The sequence below is a fragment of the Bidens hawaiensis genome, unplaced genomic scaffold (assembly GCF_021521415.1).
Source record: "Bidens hawaiensis isolate Kalapana, Puna unplaced genomic scaffold, B.hawaiensis_p1.1 tig00012479_1, whole genome shotgun sequence".
NCBI lineage: Eukaryota > Viridiplantae > Streptophyta > Magnoliopsida > Asterales > Asteraceae > Bidens > Bidens hawaiensis.
The window spans coordinates 303,741-327,755 of NW_027492022.1; the positions used below are offsets into that span (position 1 = coordinate 303,741).

Genomic DNA, 24,015 nt, shown 5'->3' on the forward strand with positions numbered 1-24,015 from the left:
CGCTACCCCCTTCACCCCTTCGAGCCAAAACTCCTTACTGTCCCGCGCTTACTATCGCTCCGTCATGGTGTTTAGTGTCCCTCCACTTGCAAAAGTGTCGCTAACACGGGTTCTAACATATCTAGGAGTCTTGAATATAATAGTTAATTTTCAAAACCATTAAAGAAAAGAAAATTTTAACTTTAATGTATGTTAATAACTAAAAAGTCAGTTACTTTTAACCAAAAAACCTGTTCGAGTCTGCCACGTGAGCGGCACACAAGGGCCATTTTCGTAAAACCACATGACACCCTTTAAAAACCCGTGTATCCCAACACACCCTAAAATAAAACTAAACCCTCTTATTCTCTCACATTATCATCAATGGCAACATTACGGCACAAACAAACGCTCACTGTACTATGTGTTTTATTTCTTTATCTTCTTCATTCAACCAAATCAAACCCATCACCCGTATCCGAATCATCAATCCACGATCTCCTCAAAAGCAAAGGCCTGCCGGTGGGCCTGTTCCCGAAAGAAGTCGAATCGTTCACTCTGTACGATACAGGCCTGTTGGAAGTGTTCTTACGAGGCCCATGTTTAACGAAATTTGATACCATGGCGTTTTACGAGAGTACTGTTAGAGCTAATTTGACCCACGGTAGTCTTACCGGCGTTGAGGGTTTGTCTCAGGAGGAGTTGTTTTTGTGGTTACCGGTGAAGGATATTATTGTTGATGATCCGAAATCTGGGCTTATTTTGTTTGACATTGGGCTTGCGCATAAGCAGTTGTCTTTGTCGTTGTTTGAAGATCCACCGGATTGTAAATCGGAAGGTAGATCTGTGATTTCCGTACAATTTTGATTCATTTTTGAATTTTTTTGTTGAATTAATTTTGGAATCCAGACAGATCCGGTTTCAATTTTGAGAGATTGTTGAATTAATTGTAATTAATTTATGATAATATAATAAAATCCGCCTGAATTCCAGCTGTTTTCATAACGTAAATAACAGAAAATTATTAATAATTTTTTTAATTTTATTTTGGTGCAGATGTGTTGAAAATGAAGAACAGGTCCAGAAAGGAGTATGGATTTGAAGCTCAAATGTAGGAGAATAAGAAGAAGAAATTGGTTTTAATTTTTCAATTTATTAATTAGGTTTTTTGTTTTTCAAGGAATTGTTTGTTTGTTGATCAGGTGGGGGGTGATTGTACCAATGTAAATTTTGAATTCTTGTTCTCTAAAATCACCATAATTTTCTTCTGGTTTTAGGGTTTATAGATTCATGAATGATTGAATAAATTAAATTAATCTTTGTTTTGTTTGATTGATTCCAGCAACAATGTTTGATTTGATTGGGGGTACAGAAAAAAGTGTTTTTTTTAGTTTTTTTACCCGGTTTTGTGGCTTTATAGACCGGTTCAAACTTCAAACTGCAATGATTATGATTAAAGTATTATTTGTTTATTGTGAAAACAAAACTTGGAAAGGAATTTTTAAATCAAAATGTGTTATTTATTACTTTATTGGTGTGTTATTATTATATGTCTCTTTCACAAAAGTGTAATTCCTATTTACCCATGTGTAGGCCTTGCCTTGGACAAGTGTTGGCGATTGTTGTCCATGGGAATTGCTTTTATAATTTTGTTATTTTGTTAAAATATCTTCTAGAATGGTAAATTAGACTTACCTGTATGATTTTAACTGTTTGTTTAACATAAGGTTTTTAAAAAAATGCTTTAACAGATCAAACCATTCATTCTGAAACGAGTCGGTTGGTTTGGGATTCTAATGGTTTGGTTTATGGTTGTCTCTTGATAGTTCAGTTTAGATTGAAACTTGGATTTGACCATCTAAACTGAACTTGTTATTTTTTATGTTTTTTTTTATTTATATAAATCTATATTTTTATCTATACTTCTATTCTATCTAATATTTATATATATACTATCTAATAAACGGATAACTAGTAGAACACTTGCATATATTCTAGTCCTCATGATCATTTTCCTGCCTAACCCCGTTTACCTGTTTAACTTATATGTGGATCCTAGCCGGTAACCGATCTCACTCAACTATAATAAATGAACGTGAACTAGAAAATCCTTATATTTGTAGTTTATGTTTGTTTATAAAAAAATAAAAAACTTATTAAGAACATGATTGTGTTCGTTTATAAAAAAACTAGCTTTAGAAACCCGTGTATTACATGTGATAAGTTAATGTATAAATTACAATGAATAACTTTCATACACATAAAAAAAAGATAATTAAGTTTATATTATTTAATTTTTAAGACTTATTAAACATTGAATATTTGAAAAGTAAAATAAAATAAATTACTATAGTTTATTTAGATGTTTCAAAAATTAAATGTTAGTATACTCTTTAAACATAAATTCTTTTATTTAAAGAAAATATACTTTATGACACGTAATTATTATATTTATATTAAGTATGTTTACAATATAATTTATAACATTAATAATTCAATTAATAGAGATTAACCAAATAATATGGTATGTTGAATTTATAATCAATACTAGAGTATTTTTTTTTTCTTTTCCATTAATATAAAAGAAGTGATTTGAGCGGGAATTTGATAGTGAGAATTAATCTAAGAATGTCATGTGTTTAGAATTATTATTTTTTTTATTAGTATAGGTAGATAACGAATTTATTCACCTACTCTAATTATTTTTATTGCCATTATAGCAAGTTGTTCTATTTGATGATTTAGTATGACCAATCTACCCATGTTTAGGGCTGTGCAACGGTTCAGAACCGTGAGAACTGAACCGCAACCGAAAATGAGTGAAAAATAGAACCGGAACCGGTTATAGTAAACCGGTTCGGTTTCAGAACCGCTAAAGCCGGTTCTCGCTAAGCGGTTCTGGCTAGAACCGGTTCGATCATTTATTTATCAAATGAGTTATGCAAACTTTGCAAATTGCAAAACAAGTTTATACAATTGTACGTCTTTTTTCACAGCAAAACTAATTTAGATTACGACATGAACATCCGTTATTAGAACCTAAGTGTTGAAGTTAAATAAATCATTAACAATGATAGATTCATGAAAAATCATATCATTTTATATTAAATTACCTTGATAGCTTAAATCAAGATTGATCATGGTTGCTAGTTCTTGAACGTAAAGAAAGAAGATTTGAATTAAAAAATGAATGAATGGATGTCGGTTAATAAATTACTCTATAAAAAATGAGGATTTGTAAATTTATTTAAAACGTTTTGAATATTCCGGTTCTTCGGTTCCAGGTCTAGAACCGCCGGTTTTACCCGGAACCGAACCGGAAACCGTTTAATGCAAATTTTGAGAACCGGGAACCGAACCGGTACACACATTAGCGGTTCTGAGGCACCGGTTCGGTTCCAGTTCCTCGGTTCTAACGGTTCCGAACCGTTTTTTGCTCACCCCTACCCGTGTTCATGTATCATTAGTTCTAACTTCTAACTATAAATTTACATTTGACAATTTTAAAATTGATGCCAATAAATATTTGAATTGAAGAGTTATTATGTCTAATACATTTGATATTCTCACAACATTTTAATTAGTGTTTTGACTGATCGATTACTTGTTTGACTGGTCAATATAATTTTGCTTTATGTAACAAATTATTTTGTCTATACATTGGCATCCTCACCGTTGAACCACCTTCTGGAACCTCATCATCAATGCCGGACCACCATCAATCAGCACGTACTATCACTCTCGAACCACTACATGTGTGATGTGTCTCCAACCTAAAACATATATACAACCTAAACGCCTTCTATTATTATCTCCCAAACCTAAGACTTAAACGTAGATACATAAAACACGACCTGTAAAATCTAACACGAATTGAACTACAAACCCAGTTCACGAACTAGAGATATGTTTATAGCAAAAGAAATGTGTATGGGACAAGGGGAGTTGAAGTTGAAGTTAAAAAAAATCCAAATCCAGCTAGTAATCATTTAAGGATTTACTTGTTTGCTTTCGTTTATTAAGAACATGATTGTGCTTGTTTTCGTTCATTTATTTTCTACATAAATGAACTTTTTTTTTAATGTAAGAGATTATATTAAAAAATGTTTAATTCGGTAAGAAGCCGAAAACAAAATAAACAGCTTACATCAAGAGTAGAGGGTTTTTTAACCACTTGTCCCAAGAAAATAGTGTAAAACTTTATGCAGGATTTTCCTCAGCGTCATCTACATAAATGAACTTAAACAAACATAAATGAATTATATTAAAAAAAAGGTATATTAGTTTTAAATATCCCAGCTATCATCTTTTGGTTGTCGTCGATCCCAACTAACGAATTGGTTGTTAACAGTCCCACCAATTAACATGTTTGCTTCTAACAGTCCACGACTAACATAAACATAACTCCGTTAGTCCTCGGTTCCAGAAAAACCTTAGATCGGACCTTTAGAAACTTTTTATAGTAAAAACCTCAATTATTGATGTCGCCGGAACCCTAGTTGGTGGTCACCGAAAAAACACTTTCTGTCAGGAAACTACTTTTTCGCTGCAAAACTAAACTTTTTCGTCCAAAACCTCTTTGTAACCTTTGACCAGCCCTTTAGAAACATTATTTTAGTAAAAACCCAAATTATTGAGGTCGTTGGAATCTTAAAACTATCATCGATGGTGGTTTTCAAATAGTGGTGGTCAGTGGTGGTGGTGCTCAGGTGGTAATGGTCAGCAATGGTGTTCAGGTCGAGTGTTCCGTTAAAAAAGGAGTTTTCCGATGAAAAACGTTTTTCTGGCAACCGATGACTACCGAAGTTACACTTCCGTTAGTCGTGGACCATGAGAAGCAAACATGTTAAAAGACGGAACTGTTATAAGCAATTTCATTAGTTGAGACTAACAACCACCAATAAATTAAAGTCGATATTATTTAAAACCAATATACCTAAAAAGAATAACGCATATTCATCCGTTCAATTCATTAGTAGATTATCTGGTGCTTGGTTCTAGAACTTAATTTTGGGTGACGTGTTAATGCGTGATAGCCTATTTAGTATTTCTAATAAGTAAAGTATATTTAATAATAAATATGTTATACAACGAACATAAATCAACAAATATAAATGAAATAAATGTGAGTGAACGAACATAAATGAATGTTTATAAGCGTGATCGAGCTAAACATATGTTTCTATTCGTTCATTTAACAAAATAAATAAATTTTGTTGGTAATGATATTTGCTTATTAACTAAACAAATAAAAATGAATTTCGAATAAATGGTTCATACAAGAATCACTAAACATAGAATACTAAACAGCGTATTGGTGAATGTTTACGCAATTATAGGCTTTTAACCCAATCATATGTGTGTTTGAAAAAGACTAATGGGTCCGCAAATAGTTGGACAAGTAACATGGGGTGGGAAGGTTTGATTGTGTCCTTTTGTGGCCCATGGACCAAAATCGTTCATTGCTTCTATTGTCAGTAATCTCATTTATGAGTGTAATCGGAGGCGTGCAGTAAAACAGGATTTGGAGTTGAACCCGGTTTTGCAACCTAATCGGAACCGATTGTAAAATCCCTTTGAACCCGAACCGAATGTAGGGTTGAAACAAGTCAAGATATCTTGTGTTGATATATCTTTGATTATACTCTTCACTCTATGAATAAAGACTATTTTAGAACGTTTATACAATTATACTCTAGATACTCTTATACATGATTTGTGTTATGTATACATAGTAGTTTATGTAGTTATGTAGAAATGATAAAAATGACGCGAAGCGTAAGAAGACACACAATGTGTCACATGTATTTCATTTCAGGAGAAGATGGTAAATATTAATATATAACTGCGTAACATGTTAATCACGTATTGTGTTATATGATCACAAGCAACATGTTTTGTAATTATGTATGACGCATATAGTTACCTACCATATTTTATAGGCATGAAAGTCCATACATAATTATGTATCATTTTATATAATCATGTTCCAAGTTATATAATCACGCATTATGTTATACGATCACATATCATCAAAAATATATATATATATGTGTATATATATATATTAGTTTTTATCCCCCATATTACGGGGGTTGTTTTATATTATTTTTCTAATATTTATTTATTTTTTGTATTTATATTTTTTTATTGTATGAAAGTTAATAATATACTTATGGTTTGATGATAAATTGTTTGACAAATAAATGAGATGTTATAACTCGGTTTAAAAATTATATGGTTTTGATGAGACCCAAGACTCGTTTATTTCTTTTAGTATAAAATTGGTTTTTTTTATTATAATTAATATTTATGAAAGTTAATAATATACTTTTGGTTTGATGAGACTCAAGACCCGTTTATTTTTTTTACTATCAAATTGGTTTTTTAATTTAAATTATATATATATATATATATATATATATATATATATACATATATCTTTTTTAATATAAATAAGATATTAATTTTTAGTATATCCTATTTTATAGGATTTTTACACCAATAATTTGGTGAGAATAATTTTTTATTTAATGAGATGTTATAACCCGTTTAAAGATTATCTGGGTTTGGTAAGACTCATACCCATGAATTCGGGTCAAATGCATGAGAAGCCTCAATTTAAAAATCTAGCAAATCTGGTGACTCCAAAAAAGGGGAGCGACCAAATCGCGACACGTAGGATTTTTTTGTCTTCGTTTATATATATTATATATATAGATAGATAGATATATATATATATATATTCAAAAATGCTATTGCAATACTAGATTCAAATTAAAGATAATAAAATTCTATAATATCAGAATTTTTTTTTGAAAGTAATATAGCAATAAAATGTTAATTCGATATTTAAAGAATTGTTGGAGAGAGATTTAACTACACAAAAAGTCAACAATGATACGTTTTCAACTTTTCATTTTAATTTAGACAAGTCATCACGTTTAACTTTGACTCATTAACTCTTCTTGAGCTCGGTCTATTGATACTTTTGAGCTCAGCTTGACTCTAATTGCTTAAGAAAGTTAATAGTTACTTAAAGTTGGAATTAATTGACTCATTTGATTTGAGTAAAACTTGAGTACTTGACAAGACTTAATCAATTAGTACAAAAGTTATATTGACGGGCATATTAAAAGACTCGCAAACTTTACGTGCCCATGATTCAAATACCCGATCTTAAACCAAAATTATGTACATATAGCTTGCTAAGCTCGACGTACACTTAATTCAGGTTTTTTCTAGTCGATTTCAAATCGATCCTGACTTGATTAAACTGGATTAATTAAACCCCTAAGTCCCAAACTCAATGGAGCTTTAGTAAGAAATAAGCATGTCTTTGGACAGTTTTTCAAAGGTTAATTTTAAGTTTAAAAAACAAAAGCGAAAACACTTCACAAAGAAGCCACTAATGCTAAATATAGATGCGTTGAATAAAAGCCAATGATGAAAGATGATCACTCTTACATTTTTTTTAATTAAACTAGTTTAAATTAACTCAATGCGTTTAGTATTTAACTTACCTGGATTTTCATAAAACTAAATTTTTTATAGAGACTAGTCAAAGATTTGTGAGAGTAATATTCTCTAAATAAAAGTGTTCCAAACTGAAATTAAGTCAAAGAATTAGACTAAAGACAAATAAGAACGTAATCATCAAAGTAAAAAATGGAATAAAGTCTCCCCGTTGCTCTTGATCATAGTCCATAGATATTTTGTGACATCTCTCCATATTCCTAGTGTCCAAAGCCCAACGTGAAGTAGTAATAGTAATATTAATAATAATAGTTATTATTATTATTATACGTTTATTTGACTAAGATAAATAGAATTAGTGAACCATAGCACACCCACTATGTTGATGTCCGGTTTCATCATAGAATTGACCGTAGAGGCTCCGATAAACTTTTAAAGGTCAATCTCTTTTATCAATTTGAAGAAACACAGATTCTATTCCCGGGTATGGATCCTGGATCTAATGAGTCCATAAGGTAGGATAGGATAATTACAACCAAGTATGAGTACAACCTCCCAAAGTCCAGTGACCGGAACCTGCAAAACAGACACCGTGAGTCTCGTTACAGGAAGGATAAGAGGGGGGATCTTCCTGTAACCACCCTCCGGCGTGAGAATCAGTAACCTTCGTAACGGAGAAAGTATTGAAGTATATAGACTAAGTGCTGTCAGAATATAGGTGAGTGAATGGATACCTCATACCGTTTGATAAGGTATTTATAGCCGAAGGATGATGGAAGATGATTGGGGCAGCTGTCCTCTTCCAGAAGACCTTTGATAACCGCCTAGACACGTGTCCTCTTGTGATAGGTTGAGCTATACGTCTCATGTGCGTAAGCATAACAACCTGGACACGCGTCACGAGCTGAAATGATGGATCGCGCCCTGGCCATGTGCACGGTTATAACAACCTGGCCAGGTGTCCTTTGTTCATTGGTTAGTATGTCACGTATTCCCCAAGTAAGAATCATGAGCCTTCTTCTAGAGAGTACTTGAATGGTGACAGCTGTCCCGCTGGCATTATCCTCCAGTTGTTTTATGCGGACAGATGTCTTGTCCTGCGGATGACTTTTGAGGATGCCCGGATGCTTCCGCGCGTGTTATGAGGACGTTCCTCCTCTATCGTGACTTTTGATCACCCACATATCACGATAGAGGAGGAACGTCCTCATAACACGCGCGGAAGCATCCAGGCATCCTCAAAAGTCATCCGCAGGACAAGACATCTGTCCGCATAAAACAACTGGAGAATAATGCCAGCGGGACAGCTGTCACCATTCAAGTACTCTCTAGAAGAAGGCTCATGATTCTTACTTGGGGAATACGTGACATACTAACCAATGAACAAAGGACACCTGGCCAGGTTGTTATAACCGTGCACATGGCCAGAGCGCGATCCATCCTTTCAGCTCGTGACGCGTGTCCAGGTTGTTATGCTTATGCACATGAGACGTATAGCTCAACCTATCACAAGAGGACACGTGTCTAGGCGGTTATCAAAGGTCTTCTGGAAGAGGACAGCTGCCCCAATCATCTTCCATCATCATTCGGCTATAAATACCTTGTCAAACGGTATGAGGTATCCATTCACTCACCTATATTCTGACAGCACTTAGTCTATATTCTTCAATACTTTCTCCGTTACGAAGGTTACTGATTCTCACGCCGGAGGGTGGTTACAGGAAGATCCCCTCTCTTGTCCTTCCTGTAACGAGACTCACGGTGTCTGTTTTGCAGGTTCCGGTCACTGGACTTTGGGAGGCTGTACTCAAATCTTGGTTGTAATTATCCTATCCTACCTTGTGGACTCATTAGATCCAGGACCCATACCCGGGGATAGGATCTGTGTTTCTTCAACAACCAAGCTTGGTGTAAGTTGCAAACGATGCCTATATTTTAGAGAGAAGCTGATAGCGTAGCTTAATTCCTCTTGATCAAGGATCAAGCTACAATCGTATGACGTGCTTCTTATTGTCACCCGAGTCTTCGTGAATTGATGTGTTCTTATAGTAAACGATGACTATCCATTCTATATCAACTATCTTATTATGTGCATTCATTTCTCAGTTTACAAGATAACATATAGAACCCTTACTACACTTTTTTTTATTCAATTAACAAAATCCGAAAAACTAAATTTGAACAAAAGAAGGTAGAAAGTTCAATAAATTGAACCTATAAGTAATGTTTTGGAGTTTGATGAACTAAAATTGAACATAGAATTGATGTTTCGGTTTTCAGATTTTAATTAGAAACTGGTTTCAGTTATAAACAGTTTGATTATTTCAGTCATTAGATTTAGGATTATTTGTCGTCCACTTTGGACGTAGATGTATTCAAGTTTATTTCAATTAATAAACCCCCTCCTAAATCAAACAAAATATCAGCAATTTTTCTAGTTTAAAATAAAATATAACGTGTTCACCAAGTCATTCTCATCCCTTCTCATATCCCTAAATTCAGACTTACATTAAAAATCATTACACTCATTTCTTTTTTTTAATTTAAATAATATTTTTTTTATATCTTTGTCATTACAATTTTTTTTCCTTCACTCACAACCACTTTCAAAATATATTAAAAAATTATATGATGTGAACAGTAACTTTTCAAATATATAGAAAAATCATTGTATTTATATCTCCTTCACTCACAACACTCTAAACTACTATTTACATTATAAAAACTTTACACACATTTTTTAATGGATTGAATGTATATGTATCTTCCCCTATCTTCAAATTTTTGAGATGTGATGTATTTATACTACTATGAAATACATTTTCTGTAAGCAAGAAGTTACAAAATTTAAGTAATTATAAGATTTAGAGCTTATGGTACAACACCTAGTGTAAAGGTAAGGAGGATAAATATGTTTTTTTGTCTTGCACTTTTTGTTCCTTATAATCTTTACAATTTTACATAGCTTTTAGTTATTTAAAATCTATTTACACTTTTGTTTCATCATCTTTAACCATATACTTCTTTATATTTATTTGCAAATAAGCCTTTTCCCGTAATTTTTAAAGGACCACAGATTTTGCTATGTTATATTTAAAAAATTACCCCATAAGAAAATGTATATTATTTTCTTTAATTTGATATATTATTGCTATAACTTTTTATTTAATTAAAAAAATTAACAAGTTAAGTGATTATCAGTTTATATGTTCCGCACTGCATCATGTGAATACTTTTTAATGTATTATGGTGTCTAAATATAACATATTGTATCTCAAGCTTCTCGATTGGTATACTGATAAAACAAATAAATTAAATATATATCGAGATTTATATAGAATGTAAAGTAGGAGATTAATTTTTTTTTATTAAACTAAGTAAATGTTGATATAAAGAAACCTTTTCGGCTAGCCAGTTGGTTAAAACAACGAAGATAAAAACTAGGTTTCTTTCGGGAGGTCGTAATAGGATGGTCAATGATGAAACTTGAAAGAACCCGAAAATCATGGGTCATGCCATTTGAGAGAAATTCTTTGGAATACCTGACCCGGGTATGAAAAAAAATGGTGATATAAAAACGACTAGTTATAAAAACGTAGGGGGTGAAGGACGAACTATTCATTCTACATATTATATTCTCGTTGCTTCAGCAGCTATTAACCTCCGCCACCGGCCGCTTGCTTAGCTTATTCCACGTCTCAGGTACGACTTATTCATCATGATTTGCCTTGCTGAATAATCATCAAATTATATTGACCCGGTCCCATATAAGTATTCAAATTCAATTTCCAGAAATTGCAAACTTCAAGGGTTCGGATATCAGGGCTTTTGTTGAATATCTAAAACATTGTTATTATAATTATTCTGGAATCTGTACTTCTTAAGCTGCTTAATTTGATTGGCTTATCAGTTTATAATAGAATGCATATAAGATTTTTCAAATTTAGTTGCTTATGGGAGTTAGGTTACTGCTTGTCTGCAACTAATAAACGGGTGCCAATCATGTCGGGTTAACGGGCTTTGGTTTAGTGGGTTGTATTAACCGTATCTTTATTCTTGTCAAAGACATCAATCCAAACCCAACACACTTAAAATCCTGTAACTCATTTATCCAAACGAGTCAAACTGCTGCCTAGTTGTAAATAAGTTCAACGCGTTGGCTGGTTGACCTGTTATAAGTTTTTTAGATTTATTCTAATTCTAAAGGCGCTATATAGGTCAACTCGAGCACGTGCTATTTGTCAAACATGTTAGATATCACAACCAAAACCCGATAGTTTTCATCCTTAACTATTACTTGAAGCAGGTTTTCATCAAATTCACTGGTCAGTTCAAGATGCGGATTAAAAATAGAAACAAAAGTTCGTTAGTGCCTCAGAAAGCCCCGACTGACCACATTCTTCAACCACCAAAGTAAATTTCTATTTTATTTTATATCCATTTGACTTGTGTTGATTTAGTTCTTATGTATGTTTACTAACTGTAATCTTGATACTTATGTATTCATGTAAGTTCTTATGAAGGTGAAAGTCTTCTTCGTCTTCTCAAATCAATTCAAAGGTAATAAATACAACAAAATTTAATGTCCATTCAGTGGTTGTAAATACACTACTGATAATACCTTTCCCTTTTTGGACCAGAGAAATAAAGTCAGCCAGACTTGCAGATCAATCTTTACCTCATAAAATTTGGCTCAAGGTGTTATTTACTGCTACTTATTTATTATTCTAATTTTATTTATAAACCTTTCCAGTTTTGATTTATGTTGATTTAATCTTGTTCCTTATCAGCAACAATTTGCAATTGGGGTCAATGATGTGACCCGCGTACTTGAACGAATGCCACCAGTTCATGGATCTATTAGTTCTTCCACGCAGAATGCTGTCTACAGCAGTCGTAATGCCAAACAGCCTCCCATCCAATTGCAGGTTACTTACTGTTTTTTTTACTTTTCTGTTTGATCTTGAAAATACCGTTGAGGCGTAACCGAATCCCAGCTTTCACTGGTTTGCTGTCTTTAATCCATTGAAAGTGACGTCGGTATCGGTTCGGTTTATCCCAAAGTTTATACCAGAACGTCGAGAAAAAATTTAAACACTATATAGCTTTTTTGAAAGATCAAAATTAAAAAATAAAAAACTTTGAAGTTCAAAATATATGTATTTTGTGTTCAGCTTTTTAAAATGAAAACTATACTAGTTTAACATATTAAAATAACCTTTGCGGCCTAACTTTAAAACACAAACACAAAACTTTTGTAATCAATTAAAAAAAAGGAAAAGTTTACTAGACGCTGCACAAAATCCCAAACACCAATGTTAGTATAGGTATATAATAATTTAAACGGTTAGTATTTATGACAAAATTTAAAAATTGAAAGAGAAATTGACATCAACTTTCTAATTTAAACGTAATATTTTTGTAATTTTTGTTGTAAAATTGTAATTTTAGACTGTTAATATGTAGAAGATTAAAAAAGTATTAAAAATATTGGGTTAGACGGGCCCAAGTCGTGTTAAGCTGCAAATATGCGTGTTCTGTTCGGGTTGGTATGTCTGGGTTGGTAATTTGGTATGTCTTGACATGATTTTCGGGTTCAACTCACCAGCCCACTAACACGACCTGTTTAGCACTCCTAATTGGTGGTGGTACTGTGAGTTTTCTTGTAACTGATTCTCACGGTTATAAAAAGGAGTAACTTAAAACTTAATTTGTTTTGTGTATCCCAGGCTATACTTATAGCAACCGATTGTAATCCTCGTGGGCTTACGAAGCACCTACCGATCCTGGCCTCGTCTCGGGAAGTGCCTGTCATCTTTGTGAAAGATAAGACGGGTGGATCGATTAAATTAGGTGAAATTGTCAATTTAAAAACGGCTATGGCCATTGGAGTTAAAGCTAGAGGAAATTCAATCAACACAATGATAGCCGAGATTCTTGGAGAGAACGATTGTGGGCCCGTCAATGATGCGTCATGATATGCATGTTAATGAAACAAGTAATACTTCGTACATTATCGAAAAACATTTTTGTTAGAAGACTGGACCGATAATTGAAGTTCGGGGCGGGGTTAGTCTATTGTGTTTATTTGTTTATCTATTGACAGCTTAGTATGGATTAGGGACTGTTGGTATGTGAAAAAGGATGATGATGTCAAATATTAACATTTTTTTAGCCATTTGGTTAAGACTTTGAATTTGATACACTTTTGTTTGGAAAGCTGGTTGTCATATTGGATTTTTAGAAGCGTGGGTCGCTTTGAGGCGTTTAGGTCCTAAAAGTTGAGGCGGAGTAAGAACAAACCTCTCAGATATCCTTTGAGATAAAAAGGCTGCATACACTATATAATTGGAAAACAAAACATAGTGGGACAACTTATACAAACATATATAGCTCAATGTCTTTCGACAAATTAATACAATTTTGCTTACGTGACTTGCTCGCTTTCTTCATCTGCCATCCCACTTATGGTGTCATATAGCGGATTGTTTAAAGTTTCCGGTAGATAAAACATAAGAAACCCACCCACAATTCCACACGCCCCCAAAAACCATAAACGAAAGATCGCCATTCTTAGCTACCACGAAAGGCACGAGTATGTTTCCAAGTTGTCCTACTTGCTTTGCACACCCAAGAGCTGCGTTTCTAACTACCGTTGGAAACAACTCCATCGCGTATACAAATAACAAGTTATATGTCCCAGCCACCCCGAATATTCCCAAAATCCCACACACCATCCTCATCACCTTCCAGTTCTCTTGGCTTCCCATCTAGCAACCCATTATGCAAAAGATCCCACTAAACCACTGTGTTCCAATTCCCAACGGTTTCCTCCCAAACTTATCTATTAAGATTGCGGTCAAAAGATACGCTGGCATCTCTGCAATGGAATTTAGTAGCACACTGAGATAGAGGTTCGTTTTAAGGTTTGTGGCATTTAGGTTGAGCCCATAGTACACGACTGCGGTTGTATAGTTGATTCCCATAAGAAGAAGCAAACGTTTTCGCAACGATGGTGACTTGATTACGTCCATAACCAACCCTTTGACATTTTCATCCGTTCCAGCTTCTATACCTTTGTGTCCCCAACTCTTGGTTTCATAGTCTAGGACAACATGGACATTTTCAGGGAGGTGTTTGCCATTTTATTTGGCGATCTTATGCATGATCTTTATGGCCTGATCGGTTTGACCGCGAATGAGGTACCAACGTGGGGACTCAGAGATGAAAGGGAGCATGAAGACAAGGAAAATGATGGAGGGTATGGAAGAAGCAATGTAAAGAAGGCGCCATGATCGGACTATGTAAGCTATGCCTGAGAGAAGAGCTATGCCCAATGAATAAAAATATAAGGTTGACATACCAGCAATACCACGCTTGGTGGGACCTATTGGTTCTGTGGCGAGGACGAAGGCGCAGACACCGACTCCACCAGTGCTGAAGCCGGTGAGTAGGCGAAGGAGAACATATGTCCAGTAATTTGGGGAGAGTGATGTCATTAGACCCAAAATGATGTTCATAATGCATACAATTGTAAGTGATCCTTTTCTTCCCAATTTTGAATCAGAAAAATGACCAAATATTCCACTGCCTGTAAAATAAGATAAACCATTTAAGATTGTTGAAACAAGCCAAAGTTCATACCATTAATAAAAGTATATTCAAGATAAATGAGTGAAACCTTAATTTTCAATGTGTCAACTCATGTGCCTGGCACGTTAGTTAGTTCATGGAAATACTGATAAAAATAAATGATTACAAATTTTATATGTAACTAGTGCTATCATTAAACTCACAATTAGTTGTGCCGGTGACGTAGTGATAATTCAATCAGTATCATTCGTTCAGTCTGTTATAGTACCGGTACAGTATGGTACGTGTAACTTTTTTTATATTACATTTTGTACCTCTTTAAAAATGAGATTTTGTATCCCCTATTACTAGCAAATTAATTTAATTTTCTATAAAACAAGTTGTATACGAGCCAACTCGTATAAGATTGTTGTAGCATATGAACATCATCCGTTATACGAATTAAGCTTATACATGTGCCATTTTTATGTGGCTTGTATAAACGCCTGTATAAGTACGTGCCCCAACTACACCACGACTTATAAGTGTACCTCACATGTAGTTAAAATTTTGACTAATGGTAAGTTTAAGCTCCTAGAAAGGTTTACTCAAACGAGTCTCCATTCGGCCACCTTTTACCGGCTGTCACTTCCTTCAACCCACCGCGATGATCCTGGCTCAAGCCCACACACGATGTTGTCCGAATCCCATGCATATGCATCCAGAACCAGGATCGCATGCATGCCCAACCAAGTCCACGGTCAGAAAAAATCATGACCATTGTGTGGAATGCCTCAAGTGCCCATGCCGTGATAAAGAAATGCTTGGATTGCCAAAACCCAAACTCGCCGCAATATTTGGTTATCTTTTAAGGCCCCATTAGAAATAGTCTTAAGTCTTAACAACATAATTATGGTTTTATGGGGTTTCTGAATTATTCACAAATTTCCGATCATTGAAGAATCGACCAACGGACCTTTAATTGACCACTGATCACCACACCTTTGATCCCTATAACACCCATGCAACCTATTAATTAAACCTTAACGCCCACCCTTTTCGACCGCCACACATAACTATTTAAAGTGAGGTTTTAGCACTAGTTTAATATACAAAACATTTTTTAAAGATCATAAACCATCCTTTTTAATTCGAACTCAAATTAAAAGTTATAGCGTACTGAGCTAGACACCACGTCCAACTCAAAAATAATTCTTTGACATTTAATGTTTACTTATTAACATGAGAAAATACTGTTACAATGTAAATTGCGTTTATGTGACATATAGATCAACCTCACAAACAACAACTTGAGCTTGACAATTAGCTAAGAGATAAGCATATCGAGCTAGACCTCATTTTGAACAACTTGAGCTTCAAAACTAATGAAGTATATACAAGCCCCGGTTCAAACTCTATAGAAGTTTATTCATGCTCAAACTGGTTAATTTATAACTAGAGTTGAACCTAAATTTCCTACTTTTTGGTTTGGCTACATACATAAAGTTTAATTTTCATATTGTGATAAATTCATATCATACAAAATTATTGTTATTTGAAAAGATAGAAGATGTTTACCTATCATGCAGCCAGCAAAGAACAAAGCCTGAACCAACCCAACCTTATATTTTTCTCCACACACAAGTCCCCACTCGGCCCCCGTTGACCACCCCTCACTACCGTCAACCCATTGCCATGATCCCGGCTCAAGCCCACAGACGCTCTTGTCCGTATCCCATACGCATCCAGAACCAGGATTGCATGTCCAATCAAGTTCACGGTCAGCAAAAATCATGACCATTGTGTGGAAGGCCTCAAGTGCCCATGCCATACACGTGAGAAGGAAATGCTTGAGTTGCCAAAACCCAAACTCACCACAATATTTGGTTAACATTTGGTCTACAGTGAGCATCTCTAGCGGTGGTTCCGCGGTGAGTATTGTTTCGACACGAGGGAGGAGAGGCGGCCTGAGATCGTCCAATGATCTTTTATGGGAAGACATTGTTATGCTACGTATATTAGTGTAGTTTTAGTTATATAGGGAAAAAAAATGTTAACTTTGTTTATATTCAAATGAGAAAAACCCATGTGTGCCAACCAAATTTCTTGTTCAACTACCCTTCTCTCAACTTTAGCATATTGGAAGTTGTTTTTTAACTTAATTGTATATAATTGTAATTTATTACTAGTCTAGATCGTAAAAAGATTTTAATTTTATTAGTATGAAATTGAGTTTTACTTGTTATTTCTTACCTCGTTTGTTTTTAGCCTTCACTCACTAAGAAAAAAAATGTAATTTTGTTACGTTGAAATGTATGTAACGATGGATACAAATGTTAAGCCGGGGCAAGTCGGTAAAATCGGCGTTGGTAAAACCCAAGCGTTGTTGGTCCTGAAATTAAGGCGGTAAATCGAAGAAAATTCAGTTGGTTTCAGTTACGCACAACTATGGTAATGGAACAAAAACAAAAATATATAAAAAATGAGGTGGGCCAGTAGGGTGGCGTCAATCGGTAAAACTCGGACGTTGGTAAAACGCGAGCATTGTTGATCCTGAGAGTTGAGGCGGTGAGTCTGCGCAAATTCGGCATGTCTCCTTCACGTTCGTTACGGTACCGGAACTAAAACTAAAAAAACAAAATTGGGATACGGTCGGTTTTCGTTACGATACCAGAACAAAAACAAAATTTGGTGAGTTAATCAATATCGGTCGGTTTTCGTCACGTCGTTATGATGCCAGAACTAAAGCAAAATAAAAACAAAACAAAATTGGCATTCGGTCAGTTTTTCGTTATGTCCGTCACAGTACCGAAACTAAAACAAAAGGTGAGTCAACACGAATTCGGTCGGTTTTGATTATGTATGTTATGGTACCGAAACCAAAACAAGATGGCCGGTAAAACCCAGGCTTTGGCAAACCTAAACTCCCAAACATTACGATATTGAGTCGATGCCAAAAAAAGGTAACATTAAAAAACAATGCTGTGGCACAATTGTTTGGTGCCACGTGAACCAATCAATAGTCGGTGGCACGAAACTTCTACTTTACTGTATATAGATAGTAGATAATAGGTCGAAGATTAATAATTTAAAAATTATGAGTTATTAAAAAGAACATACAACGTTAAAGAGCATTAATTTATGTTTTAGTCAAAAATTACCAAAACAATTTACTGATTTAGAATGTGAGGTAGTGTGTTCTTCATAAAATTGACAAATGATTGAGGTAAAGTAAAGAGTTGACATAAGATATATCAAGTAAAAACCTCACATCCAGGTGAGGATTCTTGCAAAACATCTCGGAAGAGAAAAATTATCCCACGCCTCAAATTTATTAAATAAAGGATGAAGTACAGATCAAGAACTAATTGCAATGACATCTAACTTACAGAGAATGTGAGTAAAAGTGTATGAGCATATGTGTTTTTAAGCCATGCATTAGCCACTTTATATATATATATATATGAGTTGAGTTATTCTAAAAAGACTAATAAAAATGAGAAGTGTGAGAACACATAATTAATTGACATGTGTCAAGTGGAAACAAAGAAAAAAACGTATAGAAATAATAGTACACGTTTTCTCTCTCCAATGCAAATCACATGTTAATTCCCACATCATTTTAAAACTTCTATAACTTTTTCATATAATATATATATATATATATATTTTAAAAAGTTCATCATAATAACAAACATTTTTTTAATCTCTAATAGGAGTATGATTTTCTTATATAAAAATAAAAAAAATTACATCATTGTGTCTTTTTGCTTATCATTGTTGTCTTTTTCGTCATTACATTTTTCTGTTTGTTATTGGGGTTTTTTCGCAATTATGTATTTCAACTCATCATTGTGTTTATTTAAACATTAATAACACCGTTGTGTAATAATAATATGTAAATATAATGAAAAATACCAACAAATTATCTTATACATAACACAATGATAAATACATATTACACAATAACCTGAAACGTAAAACACAAATATACCGCAATGGCCTAAAACGTATGACACGATGGTAATATACATATAACACAATGACCAGAAACGTAAAACACAGTGGAACTACATATTACACAATGACTTGAACATAATACACAACGAACATAATACTAACATTCTCAAATTAAGTGAATGTTGAACACACTGAAAAAAACACAATGATAAGTAGAAAGGCAAATTTTGATCACAAAAACACAATAACGTAATATTTGTATTAATTTTTATCTTTAATATGAGTACCAATTAAAAACAAAATGACCAAAATCTATAACCCAACATATAGAAATACCCAATTAAAAAACACAAGGCCAATCAAATAACACAATATAAAAAATCCACTAGTTTTTTTTTGTTCTGAAAAAAACACACACACACACACACAATGGTGAGTGAAAAGATCATTGTGTTTTGTGTTTATTTTGTCATTTATTGTGTCTTTTTTCCTTAACATTGTGCCTTTTTATTCTTTAAATTTTGCTATATTTTGTTCGCATTGTGTTATATTTTGTGATCTATTGTGTCTTTTTTAATTATAATTGTGTATTTTGTTAATTTTCGTCATTGTGTCTTCGATCTCAGCATTGTATCTATTCGTCATTTTTTTTATTGTTTTTACTTTTTTTTAATTTTTTTGAACAAGAATGATGGCAAAAACATTTTAGTTTTTCAAATTTTTCGTTTTTTATTTATATTTTGAGTTACGATTTTTTATTATTTTTTTTTGAATTTTTTGTTAAGGGGTTTTTTGTGTGATCACAAATTCTTCTCACACTTCACATTTTTGTCTCCTTTTGTATTTTAATTATACCTTATATATATAGAGAGAAAAATGTTATAATAAGAAATAAATTTTTCCTAAGAAGTGTAGAAAGTTTGTTCTCTATTAAATCTAATAAAATACACCGCAACTAAAATAAAAACAAATAAACACACTTTTCATATCCACTATCAGATCAACTTATATTACATTTCTTATTTTAGTGGCTGAGATTGGTAGTTTCTAAAAGTTGTATAGTTTCCTATTTACATGTTATAATGTCATATTTGAATAGTGTGCTTTATTTTAAAGTTTTCTCACACATTTTATAAAATAATTATTTTTTATTTGAACCATTTACAATAACATAATAATATTCTTTAACTTACAATTTGTGATCGTAAGCATGCTAATACTTCACCGGATTTTGCCGGCAATAAAATTATAATAAACACAAAGGCCTACTTAATTATTAATATAATAATATTTCTCAAACCTTACAATTTTTTATAACCAAGTTAGTGGATTTAACTCTTGCCCCGGTTAGTGGGATAAGGCCTTGTTAATCAAATGTTTGAACTTACAATTTCATCAAAGCAAAATCATAATCATGCCAATACTTCACCATAATCAATATTACAATAATAATAGCAAGTCACGTTTCATCATGCATTAAGGTGATATAAAGAGTTTAACTCATAATGAGCATGAATAATACATCAACAAAGCAAAAAAACATGAGGTTTTATGGTAAAAACCAAAAAGTTTTAAGTCAATGTTATGATGGAATGATTCGATTATTTACTAAACATTGAATCCGTAACTTCGATTCTTCAGTTTCAAAGTCAATATTATGTATAATTTTTGTGGCGATTTTAATAATTATTAGATGGGACTACATGCTAGTAAATATCAAATCAATATTCATAATTGTATTTGAAATAATCAACAAGGTCGACCCTTAGACTGTGACACCCCGCTAAAATCATGTAACTATGCATACGACTTCGAGCAGAAATTAAATCGAAACATTTATGATAGGCTTAATTATGAGTAATTAGGTCGTCATGCACATCTAGAAGTTCACATCATGTCTTGTATTGATAATCGTTGAAGGATTACCGGGTCACGTATTAGTATGTCCGACAACAGACGAAAGCAAGTGAATATTTACAGTTTTTTATAAACCGGTGAGCTGGTGTTCGTAACTAGAAGCAACAAATAAAATATTATGGACTCACGTCTATACGCATACAAAAATTGTACCAGCACGAAATGTGATACGTTAAGTATATGTGAGCTCGTTTTGTTCAATAGTTGGATAGTTAAAAAAATTAAACCACATCTAAATTTGAGTGATTTATAGATTTTTGTAATTAACATTTATGACCATTAGTTAGCAAATTTAATTATCACTTGGAATTCTAAAACAAAACCCACGGTGGTGTTAATACTCATGCAATTATTTATTTGCAAGTCTTCAAAGTGGTGTTGAAAATATAATATATGCACACACAAGTTTAGTTATACATGATACTCACAATACCTTAGCATTATGTGGAATATGGTTTACGTTTCAGGTAATTGTGAAATATGTATTCATCGTTGTGTTTTATGTATTAGATAATTTGTTGGTATCTTTCATTATATTTACATATTATTACACAACGGTGTTATTAGTATTTAAAAAAAACACAATGATCAGTTGAAAGACACAATGTCGAAAAAAACACAATAACAAACAGAAATACACAATGATGAAAAAAGACACAATAGTAAACAAAAAGAAACAATGACGTAAATTATTTTTTATTCCTGTATAACAAAATTATATTCATATTAAAGATAAAAAATGCTTGTTATTATAGTGATTTTATTTAAAAATATATATATCATATGAAAGGTTATAGACGTTTAAAAATGATGGAGGAATTAACATGTGACTTGCATGTGGAGAGAGAAAATGTGTATTATTACCTTTATACCTTTTTTTTCTTTGGTCCCTACTTGACACATGTCAATAAATTATGGCTTCTCACACTTCTCATTTTTGTTTTTTGTGGGTTACTATTTTAATACTATTGTGTGAATTTGAGTCATCGTCATGAAATATACAGGCTAGTTATTAGCCAATTCATTGATTGTCATTGGGGTTGTCGTCCAATGGTAGAGGCAAAGCTTCTAATACACTAAGGTTTGGGAAGGTTGTGGGTTCAATACCCACTTTAAATAAGGGATTAATAAATTCACCATTCAAAAAAAAAAAAGCCGATTCATTGATTTATTTGTTTGGTCAGCTCATTATGTACTTGAAAAGATGCATTAGATATAATGGATCATGGATTCGTATTTAAAAGAAAGAAAGGCCCATGAGAAGAAAGGGTTCCCAAAAAGGAAGATTTTAAACGGCATATTATTATTTTCTGTGGAGTGGTTCGACGGCAGGAAGTTGAAGCCACCAAAGGGAGCTGTGCACGCAAATCAAGAAGGACCAAAGGGTTGAATATCATAACATGAGCGGCCACACTCAGTCACTCGCATATGGCTTCCTCCATACGAACGTTTTGTAAGGTTTAACACTTTTCTCTTTTTTATTTATGTTTGAATTTGTTTTTGACATCGACAACGTTGTATAAATAATTTGATGTTTTGGTTTATTTAAACTATTTGCATGTGCTAGTAGTAATCCTTATTTTACAACTTGTTCGATTTATGACAAAACATAATAACTTGTTGGATGATATAGAGTAGCTAGGTTGATTTACAAAAGCAAATAGGGTAATTGATCTGTAAAAGATCTAATGACAAAGACACATTTTTTTATTACAACTTAAAAACCGACTTTCTAGCATCATGTTTATGTGATGTCAATTAATCAAACGAGTTTTGTGTAAAATCTAAAGCCTGAAATCCAGGGGAAGTTGCGTTTTCCTTAAATTGTTTTTAAAATCACTCTTTTAAATTTGGCTTGACATCGTTTGTCCACCTCAGTTAGGTAATATAATAGTAAATAACCAAACTAAAAGTGTAATACCGACCACATGCTCCTCGTGTATACGATACCTGACTTGCCCTATCTACTTTGGTTAATTAAATTTTTACATGACTCGAACGACGGTTATCATAGATCCATATATTAAATTGTATATATATGTGTAAACATGTTATGATAATAAACATTTGGTTAAATTAATGATTTAGAAATATATAAACATGTGTAAAATAAACACCACATATATGCAAGTAGGTTTATTGAAAAGAAATATAAAAAAATAAGAATTAATACATATATTTATTACGTGTTGGGGAATATACAACATACTTAAATGTATAAAAAAAGTGGGTGTGTATGTAGATATATATCCTGAAAGGAAGATAAAGACACGGTTTTTTTTTTTTTTTTTTTTTTTGTAAAAAAACCTATTTTGAATAAATAAACATGAACATATTGTGTAAATATTCATGGAGAAATGTATAATATACTTAATAAAAGTATAAGTTATGCTAAAAAGAGACATATATGTATATATATGTTAAGAAAACATATATAAATATAGAGTCACGAAACTTATCACCAACGGCTCATTGAATCACGTTTAGTAAAATGATAACGAATGAAACAAATCTAACTAGTTGGGTGAAGCATGGTCACGAAACACATAAGTATCGAATTTGTAACAATAGACCTAAATCTTCTGGCACATTATAGTGCACTTGTAGGATGAGATAAGTAGGATGAGACTTGGACTTTTATATTATCTAGCGCATTAGAGTATCAGGTGAGTCTCACGGTCCCTTTTTAATTAATATGTTTGAAACTTTTTAGGGGAGAATGCATGAAGCAACACATGTTAAGAAACGAGTAGAAATTCGGTCTCATTTTGTTGCATGGGCTGGAAACAATAATTCACCCAAAGTCTCTTGTAATCTATGATCATTAACTATTGTAGACGTTGTCAATGTGAATTGTACTATTCAGGATTAACACACCCCACCCATGGTTAGTCTCACTAACTTAGATTGGAGGTCTAGCGAGTGATATTTACCCAGCATTTGACTTCGATGTTTTCACATTACAACATCAAGAGGGGCGATCATAGAAACATTATTAGGTCTTGATCATGGAGCTTTGGTAACTATTTGAGGAATTTTTTACATAAGACAATGTCGGGCGACTCGTTGAAGCACATATTTTAGATATCATATAAACCCGTGAAACTCACC

General features: G+C 33.0%; 2 protein-coding genes and 1 pseudogene across 3 annotated transcripts; 2 read left to right on the forward strand and 1 right to left on the reverse strand.

Moving 5' to 3' along the window:
- Window positions 1-402: 402 nt before the first annotated feature.
- LOC143541229 (uncharacterized) lies at window positions 403-1,126 on the forward strand. Its single transcript, XM_077034107.1, has 2 exons — window positions 403-817; window positions 1,036-1,126. Exons 1-2 carry the CDS (start codon window positions 601-603, stop codon window positions 1,092-1,094), a joined length of 276 nt encoding a protein of 91 aa, XP_076890222.1. The 5' UTR covers window positions 403-600; the 3' UTR covers window positions 1,095-1,126.
- Window positions 1,127-11,053: 9,927 nt separating this feature from the next.
- LOC143541230 (uncharacterized) lies at window positions 11,054-13,744 on the forward strand. The gene is made up of 6 exons (XM_077034108.1): window positions 11,054-11,157; window positions 11,762-11,868; window positions 11,968-12,015; window positions 12,096-12,153; window positions 12,246-12,383; window positions 13,185-13,744. The coding sequence occupies exons 2-6, from the start codon at window positions 11,792-11,794 to the stop codon at window positions 13,431-13,433; spliced, it is 570 nt and encodes a 189-aa protein (XP_076890223.1). The 5' UTR covers window positions 11,054-11,157; window positions 11,762-11,791; the 3' UTR covers window positions 13,434-13,744.
- A 138-nt stretch (window positions 13,745-13,882) lies between these two features.
- LOC143541237 (organic cation/carnitine transporter 4 pseudogene) lies at window positions 13,883-17,142 on the reverse strand (annotated as a pseudogene). Its single transcript, XR_013136723.1, has 2 exons — window positions 16,606-17,142; window positions 13,883-15,046 (listed from the first exon to the last, which is right to left on the reverse strand). The product of XR_013136723.1 is annotated as an organic cation/carnitine transporter 4 pseudogene (transcript).
- Between the last annotated feature and the right edge of the window lie 6,873 nt (window positions 17,143-24,015).

What these genes read in the sequence shown, in the direction of transcription:
- LOC143541229 (XM_077034107.1), top strand. Translation starts at nt 601, where the DNA reads ATGGCGTTTTACGAGAGTACTGTTAGAGCTAATTTGACCCACGGTAGT. An exon ending in ACCGGATTGTAAATCGGAAG is followed by an intron (nt 818 to 1,035) that starts GTAGATCTGTGA and finishes ATTTTGGTGCAG; the next exon opens with ATGTGTTGAAAATGAAGAAC.
- LOC143541230 (XM_077034108.1), top strand. Translation starts at nt 11,792, where the DNA reads ATGCGGATTAAAAATAGAAACAAAAGTTCGTTAGTGCCTCAGAAAGCC. An exon ending in CACATTCTTCAACCACCAAA is followed by an intron (nt 11,869 to 11,967) that starts GTAAATTTCTAT and finishes TATTCATGTAAG; the next exon opens with TTCTTATGAAGGTGAAAGTC. An exon ending in AGCCTCCCATCCAATTGCAG is followed by an intron (nt 12,384 to 13,184) that starts GTTACTTACTGT and finishes TGTGTATCCCAG; the next exon opens with GCTATACTTATAGCAACCGA.